This window comes from Lycorma delicatula, chromosome 1, assembly GCF_047948215.1.
Source record: "Lycorma delicatula isolate Av1 chromosome 1, ASM4794821v1, whole genome shotgun sequence".
In the NCBI taxonomy this organism is placed as follows: Eukaryota; Metazoa; Arthropoda; class Insecta; order Hemiptera; family Fulgoridae; genus Lycorma; species Lycorma delicatula.
This window is the reverse complement of record NC_134455.1, coordinates 27,914,962-27,932,000: the sequence shown is the minus strand read 5'-3', so window position 1 is coordinate 27,932,000 and position 17,039 is coordinate 27,914,962. Positions and strand designations below refer to the sequence as shown.

The 17,039-nt window shown below is 32.5% G+C and overlaps 1 protein-coding gene across 1 annotated transcript in view; it reads right to left on the bottom strand.

Annotated features, from left to right (window-relative positions):
- Nucleotides 1-7,131, bottom strand: part of LOC142317453 (cAMP and cAMP-inhibited cGMP 3',5'-cyclic phosphodiesterase 10A-like) — a 65,026-nt gene extending 57,895 nt beyond the window's left edge. The window contains exons 1-2 of the mRNA XM_075354019.1: nucleotides 6,801-7,131; nucleotides 180-275 (exon numbers count right to left, since the gene is read on the bottom strand). Coding sequence (XP_075210134.1) covers nucleotides 180-275; nucleotides 6,801-7,131 — 427 coding nt within the window. The remainder of the gene's footprint in view (nucleotides 1-179; nucleotides 276-6,800) is intronic.
- Nucleotides 7,132-17,039: the final 9,908 nt, after the last annotated feature.

Here is a 17,039-nt window from a genome sequence, read left to right as displayed (position 1 = left end):
ATAAAATCTATGTTACTTTCTTCCATTACAGGAAGAAAGTAACATAGTAAGAAATATATACTATTAACACTTTTAAGAATGAAAAATCACAAATAACCATTAATTAACACATTACAGAACAGTAATAACAATTACTAATGTTAATTAGCACTAATTAACATAATACACTGTTATCTTACTTATCTGCCATCTAAATCTCTCTGGATGCACATTTAATTTCTGTTCATTTATAAAAATTTCACCACTTTCCGAGTCTACCATGTATATTACAACACCTGAAAAGAAAAAAATTGAAATGTAATTTTGTTTTAATAGTATTTGATATAAATAAATTGTACAGTTTTTTGAGTGCACCTATTAAGTAACAATTCTTTTCATGTTTTCAGTATCCTCAAACATCTTAAGCTACATCAAAATGTTCTGGTTCCATATTGTAGTTATCAAATATATTGAGAATTCTGTTAAAAAATTTCAGAAAATTAATTTTATTAACTTATAATGAATTGGTTGTCTTGAATCAACCCATTTATATGAAAAGAACTACAGAAATGTATTTTGAATTGACTGCGGTCCACAAAATAGTATTTAGAAAGTTGTTATCAGTTCAATGAACTATTTTTCCTACACTAATTTATATCATTTATGGGCTTCAGAAAAAGTTACATGACAAAACACAGAAATTTAACAGTATTAATTAATAATATATTACATTAATATATAATATATTATTAATATATATATATATATATTTTTTTTTTTAATAGTCAGAAGTTTAACACTATTCTTTCTCCTATTTTGAAATAATTAGATGAACTGAAAACAATATTGATAGTAAAAAAAAATACTTTATGCAACATTAAAAAGCCTCTTCATAGAAATAATATACTTCTGTATTTAACTTTCTTATTAGAATTTTTTTAAATTCAGTTAATTAAATGTTACATTGTTTTTATTTCACAGAATTTAACATATACCTGTAATTATGTAATTATATATTTATAGATTATTCCATAATATACATTTCCGCTATTTACACATTGCTATGATTAAACACTACATTGGGAAAATGTAGTGTTTAAAATCCACAAGTATTATGGTTCTGGCTCAAGGTAAGTTGGTCTATACAACATTTAGAAATGAAATTTAGCTTCTTTATAGCTCCTACAGTTACGTCATTTCAAAAACTAGAATATCTAATATCATATCAAAGAAACTGTACTCATATCAATTAACTCTAGATGAAAATCTTAGTTTTTCTTATCAGTCTTTTTATTTCAGTAAATGGTTCTGATGAACAAAAATCTAACATTACAAATTGTCTAAAAAGTGTAATTAGTTTTTAAAAAAATTCAGTAATTCATAAATAAAATTTGGCTAATGTCTTTTATATTTATATGTTAATATTATCAGATGAATTAAGTTATGATTTGTTTTTGAAAGCGTTTTGGTTTATTTTATTTTAATGAATGTTTTCCCCAAAACATGTTAATTCTAAGTTTATTCAAAATTTTGTTTAATAGACTACAGATGGAATTATGGGATCAAGAAAATTGTATAGATTTTCAAAAATAAACTTGAAACAAATATTAAAATCTATTAATCTAAATATAAGTATTCTATAATGTTCGTGAAAACAAAGACTGATGATTAAAAGTTATTCAGAAATCCAACGATATCTAATAATACATGGTCAAAAGGTAAATCTGAATTATGCTTAAATAAATTTATCTTTGGGGATTAGGTCATCACTGGACCAATTACTATAAGTATAAAATACATTATTAATCAGATATCATAACTATTCTTTGTATTAATCTACTACTGAAAAGCATGATATATGGAAAGTCAATGTGTGTGTGTTAAAAATACTATTTCTGTTGGATGGAGTAAAATCAAGGATTTTTCCTTCCAAAATGCCTTTCTTACAAATCAAATAACATTAAAAAAAAGGAATGATCAAAATTCAAATAATTATATAGTAAAAGATTTCTACCATTATTTAAAAAAACAATTGTATACACTTTGAATGGCAATTATTTTGAGAATTATGTTTGCTTCCTCACAGTATGGATTTAGTCATAATAATTATCTAGACATTTCAACATTAATAAACAATGTTTCTGATGCCTAATATAGATTAGAATGTGTTTTGACTGATTTCTGTGATCTTGCAAAGATATTTGACTGTGTTTTTCATGAAAAACTAATTGAAAACTCAACTGCTATGAGTTGTCTGAGGTGATATTGGATTAGTGTATTTGTTATATGATGATCAGGAAACAAAAGCCAGTTAGTTATTTTAATAGATCAATCGCAGTGTTTTCTTTTGTGGATTAAAGTACGAGTCCTTCAAATCATTTTGATCTGAAAGATTCCTACTCCTTTTTAGTTTCTGGTTGTATTTTTCATTTCTCTTTAAATTAAAAAAATGGCTAGTTATAACAAAAATAAATATTGACAATCAAAACATTAACAATAAAATATTTATTTTAAATAAGTTTTTATTTTAGGTAAAATAAAAGAAGAAATTTTAAAAAGAGAAGTAGCATATCATTTAAAAGAAGATGAATAACAAGAAATCCCTTTTCAAAAATACAGAACTGAACGATTACAAGATAGTAATACTTTCAGAAGGTCTGTATGGGGCAGAGAGTTTACAAAAACTTTCAAAAAAAGAAATCAGCGCAAAATAGTAAAACGAATTTTAATAAAAATACTTGGTCCAAAATATGAAAACAATATTTATAAGCTAGGAAAAACAGAAAAAAATTATAAAGATTTTGATAAAAGAACATATAATGAAGAAGAGAAGTTTAAAATTTTACTAATATCTATGTAGAATGAACGGGAGCAAATAAACTAAACAAATTTTTAATTTTCTTAAAAAAACAAAAACAAAAGTAAGCTGATTTAGAGAAACAGAAAAGGATTTTACGAACCTAAGTCAATTTTTATCCGCAATTTAGTTATATTTTTGTTTATGTTGGTAGTATTGTCGTGTTGCGTAGATGACGCATGCGTGGTTTAATTATTTTCATGTCTGTGCAGGTTTGTTGCTGCTAGGTTAGTTCCATTATTGCTGACCCACCGGGGTGGTCTAGTGGTGAACGCGTCTTCCCAAATCAGCTGATTTGGAAAGCCGAGAGTTCCAGCGTTCAAGTCCTAGTAAAGCCAGTTATTTTTACACGGATTTGAATACTAGATCGTGGATACCGGTGTTCTTTGGTGGTTGGGTTTCAATTAACCACACATCTCAGGAATAGTCGAACTGAGAATGTACAAGACTACACTTCATTTACACTCATACATATCATCCTCATTCATCCTCTGAAGTATTATCTAAACGGTAGTTACCAGAGGCTAAACAGGAAAAGAGAGAAAAAGAGAGTTCCATTATTGCTGCCCTGCCGTTAACCATGGCTACTCCGCTTTCTGTGTGCACCAAAGAAGAGCAACGTTCAGTGATCCGTTTTTTGTGATCGGAAGGTGTGTCAGGGGCCGAAATTCATCGAATACTTTCGGTACAGTACTCTGTTGCAGCAACGGTGTGTTGCTGAAACGGATTGTCTACGAATGGATTGAAAAATTCAAAAATGGTCGCACAAGTGTTACGCACGATGAAGGAGCCGGACGACCGTCTACCGTTTCAAATGAGGAAAACATTGAGCGTGTACGTGACATTGTTTTCTTAGACAGACGAGTAACTACTGATGACGTGGCACATCGTCTGCAAATTAGTCACGGTTCTGCCTACGAAATCATCCACTACAGACTTGGGTTTTATAAAGTCTGTGCAAGATGGGTCTCAAAACAACTCACACAGTTGCATAAATAAACCCGCTTGGACATCTGCCAAAAATATTTGGATCGCTATGGTAACGAACGGGACATCTTAAACAGAATCATCACCGGTGACGAAACATGGATCCATCATTACGAGCCGGAGAGTAAACGGCAGAGTATGGAATGGAAACATCCAAATTCGCCCTGCAAAAAAAAGTGTAAGACCCAGCCATCCGCAGGAAAACTGATGCTTACGGTTTTTTGGGACTCACAAGGCCCAGTACTGGAACATTATGAGGAAAGGGGCAAGACAATAAATAGTGCGCGTTACAATGAGATGCTTACTGCCAAGCTGAAGCCTGCAATTCGAAGTAAACACAGAGGACTGCTGTCGAAAGGTGTTGTGTTGTTGCACGACAATGCCCGTTCACATACTGCTGCTCATACTGCTGAAACGCTCCAGAAACTCAACTTTGAAGTACCGGTTCATCCTCCATATAGTCCTGATTTTGCCTCTTCTGACTACCACTTGTTTGGTCCACTCAAAGAGGCATTAAGGGGCCGTCGATTTACCTCGAACGAAACATTGAAAGAAGCGGTGCATTCCTGGCTCGCAGCTCAACCGATAACCTTCTTTTACGAGGACATCAGGAAGCTTGTGCAATGATGGACCAAGTGCGTTGAAATGCAAGGGGACTATGTTGAAAAATTATGTACATGTAATTTTCCTATTTGTATTGCAATAAAATTTATAACTACATTGCGGATAATAATTGACATACCCTCATAAAATATTCAATATATCAAAAATCAGAATTCTGAACAAACTTTGAGAAAAAAAGGATATTTGAATCTGAATTTCCAGAAAAGCTAATTGTAAATGGAGTGATGAAATGAAAAAAAAGAGAAAAAACGTTTTTCAAAAGGATGAAGAGACTTTGAAAAAGAAAGAAAGATGTAAAAAAAAAAGAAATATCTATGTAAATGTGATCCTTAGAGGTCAGAATGAAAGAAGAAGAATGGTTAGAATATAATTTATGAAGAAGGAAAGTGGTTCCTTTATTATTTATATTACCTGAAATGACTCAAGTACACAGGTCAATGGGTGTATGGAAGTGTGGAACGCTAGAGGTAAACTAATGCATATAATCAAACGTTGACGTGAATGAATGAATTAAACTGAAAATTTTAAGTGAAAAGGAAGACTATTATGTAATGAGGATGACTATGAAATTTATCATTACTGTCCTATTGTAGACTTGTTACTAAAATATTGGTTTTATATTCTTGTGTTTTACACATCTAACTCTTTTATTTATAAGTTCACTATACTGCTGTTTTATGATTTTTAAATTTTATATTTATAATCTACTTTGTGAAGTGTATGATTGGGGTTGTTTAAAACAATAATCTGGCATCTTGGTTTGATTTGATTGATGAATTTCTTTTCAATCTTTCTTTATGTAGGTGTAAACTGTTCCAATCTGACCAACAGGGAAGAACTTCACAATTGTAACATGAGGGTAAACTCTGATATTCCTCACTGTCATCTTTATTGGCGAATAGTAGTTTTTTTTAGCTATGATTCCCTCAAGATATCTTACAATAAAGATACCTTATAATCACTGTCAGCTAAAATTCTTATGTTTAAAAAATTTTTTGATGCTGATTTTGATGTCTTGCGATAATTGATCAGCAATATTCTAATTTAATATATCAAAATTTATTTTATTAAGCTTTTGTATGATTTTTTTTTTATTTCAGTTATGAAACTTTTTGTTTATGGTGTATCCATGTTATCTTTTATTGTTTATTTACATATAAATTATGAGCTTTATCTCTTTTATTTAGTTTAGTTCCATATTTCTGAACAAAGAAAAACAAATTTTATTACTTATGGTTTATTATCTTGTAATTAATTTTTAAGTTCAAGCAATGGTAACACATTACTTTATGTAACTTTTATTTATAAATATTTATAGTATTAGATATTATTTACGGTGCTCCAAATGAAAATATAATAGTAAAAATTTCTTGGGACACCATTGAGAAATATTTATTGTGCGATTAATATATTTATGCCATGTGTAAGGTGAAATAGCATCTTGTTTAATGACAGTATTTGCATAGAACAAAATAATAGTTATTTCTAAAGACACTATCACACAAAGTGTCTAATCTAAAAATAAGAAAGTTAATTAACCACCAAACAGATTAAAAGTTCGAAGAAATTCAAATCGCTCAAAAGATTATTCAAGAAATTTTCAATAAATTATTCATTTTAAAAGGATTGCTTCAACTGAAACAATTCTTTCCTCATAAGATTATTATTTTGAAGTATGTCAGAGTAGTAGTTACAATTAGCAGTAGTAGCAGCAGAGAATTATACTTTAATTAATCCATTTTTATAATAAGATATAACTGAAATTCCTATTTTTATTTATGCTTAGATTTCTCTTTAGAAAAATTAATTGAAAATGACATATTCAGCCATCAAGTCTGTTTGCTTAGTGAAAATGAATGACTACCACTGCAATATAAAACAGAACAAATTACATTATTGAAAAAATTTGGTGGAAAAGAAAATCAATTCTTTCTTCAGATTTTCACTTTTTCTCAAGTTTGAAAATGTCTTAATGTTGTGATCAGAAAAAGTAATAAACTGTTACAGATTGATTGACTGGAAAATAGCAAAGTTTATGGTGAAGTAATTTCTAAGCTTATGCTAAACCTCAAGTGCTTAAATCTCTGTGTTGAAGGTAATAATGATTATGAAGAGGAATTAATGTGCACTTGCATTACTAATAAGATTTAACCGATGTATGTGAAAATTTATATTCAAATTGATGTAAATGTACAAATAATTAAATCTTATTTAAATAAATAATGTTTTAATTTGAAAAATTACATATTACATATTACATAGATTCAATAACTAATTTTTAGATTAATGAAACTTATTGACTTATTTCTTGTACTCTTTTTTAACAAAGATTAATTTTTAACTTAACTCTCACCACATGAATTTGTAGCTTCTTTAAGAATTTCAGCACTGACAAGAACTGGTAGTGGAAGAAGTATGTCATCTGGTATTTTCTCATCGTGATCAAATTTAATCGGTGTAGAAAATGAAATTCTATCTTTAGCTATAAGTGACGAGTTAAAACTTCGAGTTTTGTCTCTTTCTACAAACGGTACGATTAATCTTTTAGTTTTTTTTGGGGGTATATCAATTGAACCAACTGATGTATTACTTTTTGTAGATGATATAGATGAAATTAATGAAATAGAATCTGAAAAGTTACTTGCACTAGGTCTTGTGGTCTTTGTAATGCTTGTGGATCCCATTTCCAAATGTTTTTAAGTTTTCTTAACAAATAAATTAAATTGATATAATTAATTATAACAATAATGATTGTTTGTGAAAATGAATGAAAAATAGATTTTAAAAACCTGACTATTTTTTTAGAAAGAAAATAAATAAATAAATAAATAAATAAATAAATATGATAACTCAGCTGTTAAACAGTTGAACATTTATGAAAGAAGCTTTAAATCAATAAGAGTAATGCATTTATAAAAAATAACTAGCAGAAAATGTTTGTATAATACTAAAAATGATATTTTGTTGAACATATTCTTTTAACTAGTTAAGTTTACACTCCATGTTTTATAATAGTGTAGCTCATAATTATAAGAGAAAATTAGTTATATTTTAACTACTTTTATAAAAAAAGATTTTGGATATATGTTAATGTAAATACAGAATTTTTGTTTGTTTGTATTCTATTTTGGTATTCACCGATCTGAAATAATCTATAGTTAATTTGAAATAATTATTATTAGTACTGATCGTTTCAGATTTAAGTATGGTGAATGATTTTACAAAATATAAACAGAATATTTATCAGGCATTGGATCATAACTGAATTTTTATTTATTTTTTTTAACCAACAAAAAATGGAAAAGATTTTAAATTTGAATCATATCATCGCGTGTTCGCGGCTCGATCAGGATGTGGAGAAATTGACAATTGAAAATGCTTATATAATTATTATTAGTTTAAGAACATATGTAAAACAAGACAAATCAATAATAATCACTTTTTTTTTGAGTAGGGAGGTGGAAATGCATTTATGCACGGAATGTCGGACTCCTGGTGATGGTATTATCCAATCACTATCAACAGACTACGGAGTAAAACCACCCCCCTTTCTGTCAGGACTCGACCCGGAACCGTTTAACACAATACTTCCGGTCGAGTTCTCCTATACTAGCCTGAATAGGTGCTACCTAATTTTCAGGACTATCCAGCTCAACCTGTTTGGTCCTGAGGATGTTACCGACGAATCGGGCTACACTTACCCAGCTGCTCAGATTACGGAGTATCATCGCAACCACATTGTGGGGGCTCAGTGCTCCGAGATCCGCCTCTCGATCTGCTGCCCACCGAGCATATTTGAAAAAGATGTGCTCAGTGTCGTCCCGTACACCGGGGCAATAGAGGCAGTCGGGAGACGGCGCTTTCCCTATGACATGGAGGTAAGCGCGGAAGTACCTGTGACCCGTTAAAAATTGGGTCATTGGGTCACTCCACCTCTCCATGCCGCCGCTCCGTCCACGGTCTGACCAGAGGGATAAGCCTTACGGTCCGTCGTCCTCTGGTCTCGTGGTACTAGGTCTCTTGCCATGCGAGGAACGTGCGATTGCGTTCTTCGTTGGCAATGGTCTCCCGGTCTTCGCCTGCACGTCACTTCCTGTAGATCACTTGGCCCTCCCTTGCCAAAATAGCAATGGGTATGACGCCGGCGACCACAAGTACTGCAGGCTCGAAGACCGTCCGATACGCGGAAGCGACTCGCAAGGCTGTGGTGCGATGCACCTGCTCGAGCCACTTCCGGTTTTCTTTTCATTGATGTTACTCACCCATTTGATCACAGTATTAATAAGGCTGAAGAATATAAAATAACAAAGTTCAATCCTCTGGCAATAGAATATAAGGAAATTTACAGACTGAAATCAATAGAATTCATTTCCGTTGTGATAACAGCAACTGGATTAATTAATACAAATTTGAAGAAATAAATGCCAAAAAAAAGGTTGGCCTGGATCCTAAATCCAAAAGCCCAACGATCAGTAATTCTGGAGACGTGTCGGATTCTACGGACTGTGTTAAATGTACCACAGCACTGAATGAGATATGCTTCAGTGGCCCCTCGTACTGGAGTTCCGAATGTGAAACATCTCCGAGACGAAAAGATAATAATAATAATAATAAAAAACAGTGGTTAAATACAAAATAGAATTTAAAGTAATCGTTAGGATTTGTTTACAGGTAATTAAATATTGAAAACCAGAATTCAGTCCCATTGACAAAAGACATTAGCATGACCACTAATCGTAACACTTTTAAAAACTATAGTACAACAGATAAGACAACTACAATAGTACAATAGAAAAGACAACTATAAAGTTCTTACAATGCAAATACCTTAGCTGTTCACAAATAAAACTACTCTGAACTTGTATACACTAGAAATTTGTTCCTTCAGTGACCTCCTCGCACAGTACTCTTCGCTTTAAACTCGCATAACTCCTTGCTTAGAACTAATCTCGCATAACTGATTTCCCCACTCGTCTTCCTTGGAGTATTCATACTCCTATCCTCTTGACCTGCAGGACCAGACCCCAGTTGAGCGTGAGAACGATCGACCGAGCCCTTTCTTTTTTACCATGCATTCCTACTCTGAGTTCGGTGACTCTTCTAACGGAACAACATTTGTTTGGGTGTGTCAGCGGGTAGTATTAAAAAGGAAGATTGTTAAACGGACCTGTTTAGCTTTCCTAAAAGGGTTCCTTTTAGCCCCTTTCTGGATTCCTCCCATTATTAAATTTTCTACTACTTTCTTCTTAATTAGCAGGAATCCATTATTCAGGACGTTATACCGGTCTTGTTACAATATGAGTTTTATTGTTTAAGCTTTGCTGTTCACAAAGTGAACTGAATCTGGTGAACACTTTTATTTGTTTTGTAGAAATTCTTATGGTGATCTCACTAAAATTTCTATCACACAACCAAACTGAAAGATTTTTTTAACATAAAATCACAATTTTATGTGGTTATTTTTTCAAAAATGTTTGACTGAAAAATCTTATTTTCTACATACACAAATTTAAAGATATAGCTTTATCATTGCTTACTTGTTATAATGTAAATTCAAAGTATGAAATCATTCTGAACTTCAAATAATTTTTTTCATAAAAATTTAAGGAACTTATTTGGAAAACTTAGTACAAATAAAGATTCTAAATGGTATTGAGATAAATTGAATATTAATATTATTAAATTAAATGATATTGATAAACAATTTTTGGAGCATCGTAGTTCGTCAGAAACCCCTCACTTCGCTACGATGTAAGCATAAAAATCGTACTGTTAATAGGGTTGTAACACAGGCGCGCAGACTCTTTGGGAGGTCCACCATGTCCGAGCAGCGGTATCTCAGACACACCTACCGAAAAGGATCCTAAATCGCAGGGTGTAAGAAAAAGACCTCACGCCGAATTAGACGAACCACGGTGAATGGCGGGACGGAAAGTCGAGTTACAATAAACCAGGCCGGGAGTCTCTATATCGAGTAATTCGACTGTGAACCTCAACGCTGTTACCTTGGCTCTAAAAACTAACGTTTTGTACTTTTTATATAAAACAAAACGTTTTTTGTAAAACCTAGCCATTTATACAAGTACAAGCATACTTACAACATCGAAAGACAGCAAAGATTTGTCTATGTTCGCATCGCAAGTGCGATTTTTTTAATGATTAAACTTTTTTTTGATTTTGAGCTTTTGGTGGCCCTAAAAAATTCAAAGGGCTGAGTAAAACAGAGAAAAACGCCGAAGAACGAAAAGTATTAAAGTAGTTTGTAGTCTGTTTTTCAATTGCTCCTCTCTCAATTCGAGTTTATGACGGTTAACCTAAACCTTCGCAATGGTCCTGAAAAACTTATCAAAATATAACATTTGAAAAATTTCAAAATCACTATTTTCTATTTCGCGTTTCAGTGAAGTCCGTCACGTTTCAGCATAGTCCTCAGCGTTCCGTTCGTCGCCATTCAACTGTCTTACTTAACCCGTAGAACCGTTGGACGCATCTTATCTTACATGAGAATTTAATGTTCCATCCCTGTAAAATGCAAATACAACTTCATCCTCGTGATTTGAATTATCGAAATGATTTTTGCAGGCACATTTTTATCTAAACGGATACGTTAAAAAGCAGAATTTCAGATATTGTGCCGCAGAAATCGTAGGTAAAAATGTAGGAAGTACACTTTTAGAATGATCTTAAGTAAAAATTAACAGTAATGTGGATGAAAATTTATTAATTACACTAGTTATTAATTTTACGACGTCTCGATTTTTTAATTCAATTTTTATCAGATATCTTAATATTTAGTGAAAATAAATATTAACCATACTACACATAATTAATCAATAAACTCATTACAATAATACAACAGTCACAAACTGATAAGTCATACTAATATTAATCATACTAATAGTCATATTAATGAAATTTTGTCCACATTCCTATTTTAACTTAAAAAGTTATTTTTATTTATCTGTTGTGTGTTTATTACAGAACAATGCCACGTCTTCGTGGACGAGCAAGAAATATTGGTCGACGTATAAGGCATGCATAAATAGTCCATAACCGTCGGTTAAGTAGAACGGCAGAAGATCAATTGACGGACAATGTAAATTTAAGAGACCAGGTTGCAAACACATGCAAATGAAAGTCGAGAGCATCACAATGAACATCTTCAAGCTAATGCATTGAGACAAAGAGAGGCACGTCAACGAGTCACTAACGCACACAGAGCGCGTGCAAGAACTTCGAGCATTGACACGTGTATCACTTCACTGCCTTGCGTTCTAATATGAGCCGGAAATAGACTATTTGTCACATGCACTAATTGTCATCGGCAATATGGACAAATAATGCCAACACTGCCATGCATTTAAATACAAAGGTGAATCGGGCGGTATTTGCTTCGCATTAGGAAAAGCTTCACTTATAGTGAAACACAATAGTGTTTTCAGAACACTGTTAGCTGGAGCCACATCTCAATCGAAATTTTTTTTGCGTAAAATTCGTAAATTCAATTCTTGCTTCCAAATGACATCATTTGGAGCAACAAAAATTGTTCAGAATGAGAATGGTCGTAATTTTGAATCAACATTTAAGATTCAGGGCTAAGTGTATCATCAAATTGGTTCTTTGTTCTCAATCCCTGATGCCGATCCAATGTTTGCAAATGTACTTCATGGGCAATGACGAGCAACAAATTAACACACCTTGCCAATACAACCACACCGAGCAGATGGAGGAGCGAGAAGTAGTGGCAACTTTAGAAACGTTTTTTGCAAAATCATAACCAGTTGGTTCAATTGTTCAACTCCAGTTGTTCCGCTACATATGCGGACGAAATTAACGCATGTTTAAAAGAATCATACCTATGGCGAAGTGTCAGCAAATTATGCCTTACTTAAATATGCGTGTTCAACTTCTAAATGATCCATTGGCATTGGCATTCTCCGAACAATTTCTCAACACTGGCAACGGAAAAATTCAATTACATGAAAATACACAATGCATCCGACTCCCAGACAATTTTTGCAACATGGTGGCTACCAAAGATGCTTTGATTGAAAGTATATTTCCAGATTTACAAGCTAATTACCTAATCATGCGTATGCGTGGCTACGTGAGCGAGCTATTTTGGCCGCAAAAAATATAGATGTCGACGAAATTAATTTTAAAATACAACAGTCATTGCTTGGAAATGAAATATCATTCAAATCGATCGGCACTGTTGTCGATCCTAAGGAAGTTGTCAACTATCCTGTTGAATTCTTGAATTCACTGGATTTTCCTGTAATGCCACCATAACTTGCGATTGAAGATCGGTTCATCAATCATTTTGCTTCGAAATTTGAATGCACCAAAGCTATGTAATGGCACGCGATTGGTTATAAAAAAATCCTGAGCAGTGTTCTTGAAGCTACCATTTTAAACGGGAAGTTTCAAGTTTTAGTTGTTCTTCTACCACGGAATCCAATGATCCCTTCAGACTTGCCCATTTCATTCAAAAGTTTGCAATTTCCAATTCGCTTGGCATAAGCAATGATTTTAAATAAGTCACAAGGCCAGACAATGTCAATTTCTGGGTTGGATCTAGAATATCCGTGCTTTTCGCACGGCCAAAATATGTTGCGTGTTCAAGGGTTGGCAGACCATCAAGTTTGTTTGTTTATACTCCTCAGGGATTAACTAAAAATATTGTCCATCAAATCTCATTAAGATAAAAAAAAAACAAATTTTATTCCTGTTAATATTAAGATTAAAAATATATTTAAAGATTTATTTTTTGTGCATTAAAAAAATATGCCTGTCTTAAAATGATTTGAGTTTTTTCTTTCTTGCTATTATTTAAGGCAGTTTTAAGTCTGTACTCAACACATTTAAGTTTATAGTACAGATACACTCACACGAAATTGATAGGTAAAGTTGTGATAAATGTACTCGTGGTGGCACCAGGTATTTTAAAAATAATTTTTTTTTATATATTTTTTCATCAAAACGGTCCAAGCAATTGATAGTTTATTTGAAATTTTTTTTAATTTTTGGATTTACCACGTTTGAACAGGACAACGTCTGTCGGTCCGCTAGTATATATATATATATATATATATGCAAATAAACACTCTTTTTCAATGGAACTGTTTTGTCGAACTTCATCTTACGTAATTATGCAGTAATAGATCAACCTATGTTATATCATAGTTCGTTTCAACTTCCAATATCATGTCTATCGATTCTCAGAGTTTCGTTTTATTTTGAAAAAGTTATCCCTCAAAAGAGACCGATTTAAGAGAGTTGCTTTAAATCTAACAAAGGGTATTCAACATCGTCGCGAAAGTATAATGACTTAAGCCTAACATAATCATCATAAAACAATAATATTTTAATACGAATATTATCATATAGATAATACACAGAATTCAGATACACATGTTGTTAAATAACTTGTCGAATTCAGACGATTTCTTCTTTACGTTTTCCGTACGACCAGTATGAAAATTAACAGTTACAACACATGGTTTATCCTGATTTGAAAACTTTAGTGTTTATATAATTTGAGTCGAATGAGGGACCACAGGATATTCCTGAAATTTTCATTTTCTTAAATGGGATTACGAAATGGGATGATCGTTGTTTATATTTTTCAAAAGACTGAGATATATTGTCATATATGAAACCTTTTAATAAATCTTTTTGACAAAAAAAATTTCTTCTTTCATTTTTTGATATGGCATGCATTACAAAAAACATCGCACAAAGAAGTAATGTTCAATAGATAAGCGTACCGAATGAGTTGATAATTCCGTAAGGCTTTGTTCTTACTTTCTTAACTTTATTTTACTTACTCTCTTACCTTTAACCTCATAACAGAGACTCGACTATAAAGCTTTAAACACAACAAACATCCGTAAACATGGTTTACTTTTCTTCTTTTTCTTGATAGTAAAATTTACCTACAGTCAAATTTACTTTTGACTTCACCAGGTTCTCTAGCAGCACATGGGTTTCAACCGATCAGGTATAGAGACGAAGGTACCAATCCGCACACTAGTTTTTCTTCTTTTTAGAAGAAATCTGTTTTGAGATGGATGGAAATTCCTTAATACATTTTTTTTTGGTATAGATGATTGTATATAGAAATATTTTACATGATTATTGAATAAAAATATTATAAGATGGGAAAAACGTGACTCAGAAAATTTTATTCTGTCTTTATTACCTTTATGGCTATTGTATTAATGTGTAGATATCGGCTTGAAGACTGGAAAAAACTTCACCAGTTTTAACAAAAACTGATAATTGTGTAAAATCAGATGGTTCAATCAGATGTTAAACAATTTCTGTTTCCTAAGAAAAATATAATTTGGAGCGTTGTGGTATTCCAGTTACATTGCATTTTCATAACTAATATTGTAAACCAAATGTAAAATGGCTGGCGATGATCTGCTGTTCTCTAGAGTTACAAGTTTTTGTTTTAATTATAATTAAAAGTTGTTACTTTAACAATGCCCATATATTTCCTGGCCTGAACTACCAGGCTCAATAGCAGTTACGAAAGCGGGATAGAAAAGAAGTAGGTATATATGTAGTACATGCATTTTTGGAAACATCAATGGAGTCAGCAGTCTTTCTATTCTCCTGAATATTCAGGAGTAGCTTTTTAATAACATGTGTAGATTTTTTATTTCATGTCTTGAAGATAAAGAAATAAAAACAGAGACTTTGGTAATGCAGTACGATGAAGAATTTAGTGATTGGAGCAAGTAAAATATGCTTTTTAAGGAAGTACGTATCGGTATCAGTATAACAACAGTTTATTTATTGGGAAATAGTAAAGTAGAATGGGGAAAAAGATTTTGGTGAACGGCAAAATTGGATGGGACCCATCGGGTTGGTCTAGTGGTTAACGCGTCTTCCCAAATCAGCTGATTTGGAAAGTCGAGAGTTACAGCGTTCAAGTCCTAGTAAAGCCAGTTATTTTTACACGGATATGAATACTAGATCGTGGATACAGGTGTTCTTTGGTGGTTGGATTTCAATTAACCACACATCTCAGGAATGGTCGAACTGAGAATGTACAAGACTACACTTCATTTACACTCATACATATCATCCTCGTTTATCCTCTGAAGAATTATCTAAACGGTAGTTACTGGAGGCTAAACAGGAAAAAAGAAGAGGCAAAATTGGATGGGAGATAATGGGGAAAACAGATATTGTCTTCTGATAGGGGATTTCAATGCGAGAATTGCTAGTGGTCAGAGCTTACCGGAAGAGTTGAATATAGGTCCAGATTTAGAGCTCACAAGGCGCTCTAAAGATTTAGTTGTAAATAGAAAGAGCCTAAAATTAATAGAAACGTATGAAACTTTTAATTTAATAATGTTGCATGGAAGGATGGATGGTGATAAGAATAGAGAATATACTATTATTGGTGGTAGGTGATCATCAGTTATAGATTCTGCCTGTGTGTTTTTTTATGGATTAGATATAATTAAGAATTCTGTGGTCGTTCTAAATGCATTCTCTGATCATATATATCAACACAAATTGACATTTACGATGAAATTACTAGAGAGTCAGAAGTTCTGCCCTTGCTCGCAAAATTACGTTGGTCTAGAAATGATGATTTATTTGCTCCTTTAAGAACTCAATAATCTTCCCCTTTCACAAAAAAGGATCATTGCAGGAAGCATGTAACTATAGAGGTATATAGACTCTGAGCTCTTTGTCGAAACTATTTACAGGTATTTTACTGCGCAGATTGGAAGAGTAGGTAGCCAGGAATGGGGTTTTAAATGAATACCAGGCACGTTTTCACAGAAGATACTCTGAAATTTTAATCATTATAGTACAATTTACCTTAAGATATGCAAAGGAGGAAAGAAATTTTATTGAATTTTAAAGGTCTAAAGGCCGCCTTTGGTAACGTAGACCGGCAAATCCTTTTTTACAAACTCTCCTGCCAAGGATTGTCTGGTAAATTTTTAATCTCTGTGCGGGTATTGTACGAAAACACTAAATCTTGTGTTTGGTGTAAAAATGGAGTAAAAGATCTATTTTGTACTTCATGCGGTGTCTAGACAGGGTTGCTTGCTTTCCCCACTATTACTTGCTCTATAAGTGATTTAGACGAGGAAGTCGGTGAAGGAATATGGATTCGTCACATGAATATCAGAGTGTTACTCTATGCCAATGACTTAGTTTTATTAGTGTCTGAGCCGAAAACACTTCAGACCATGATTAACAAATTTCAATATTACTGCAGCAGATGGAAATTAAATATTAATCTAGATAAATCAAAAATTGTTTTTAAACAGGGAGGAATACTACTAAAGGCAAACGAGAGATGACATTCGGTGGCAGTCCCATTGATGTAGTAAATAACTATAAATATTTGGGGATGATATTACTTCTCAGTTGTCAGTGATCCAGCTTTTAAATGAAAAATCCGCCCTGGGGAAGTCTGCGATGGACTGTTTGTGGAAATATTTTTTTAATAAAGATAATATACCCACTACCAGCGAAGTACAGGGTTTTTGAAGCCGCCTGTAAGACAGTTGTGATGTATGGTGTGCAGGTCTGTCAATACAGAGCAGGTCAGGAA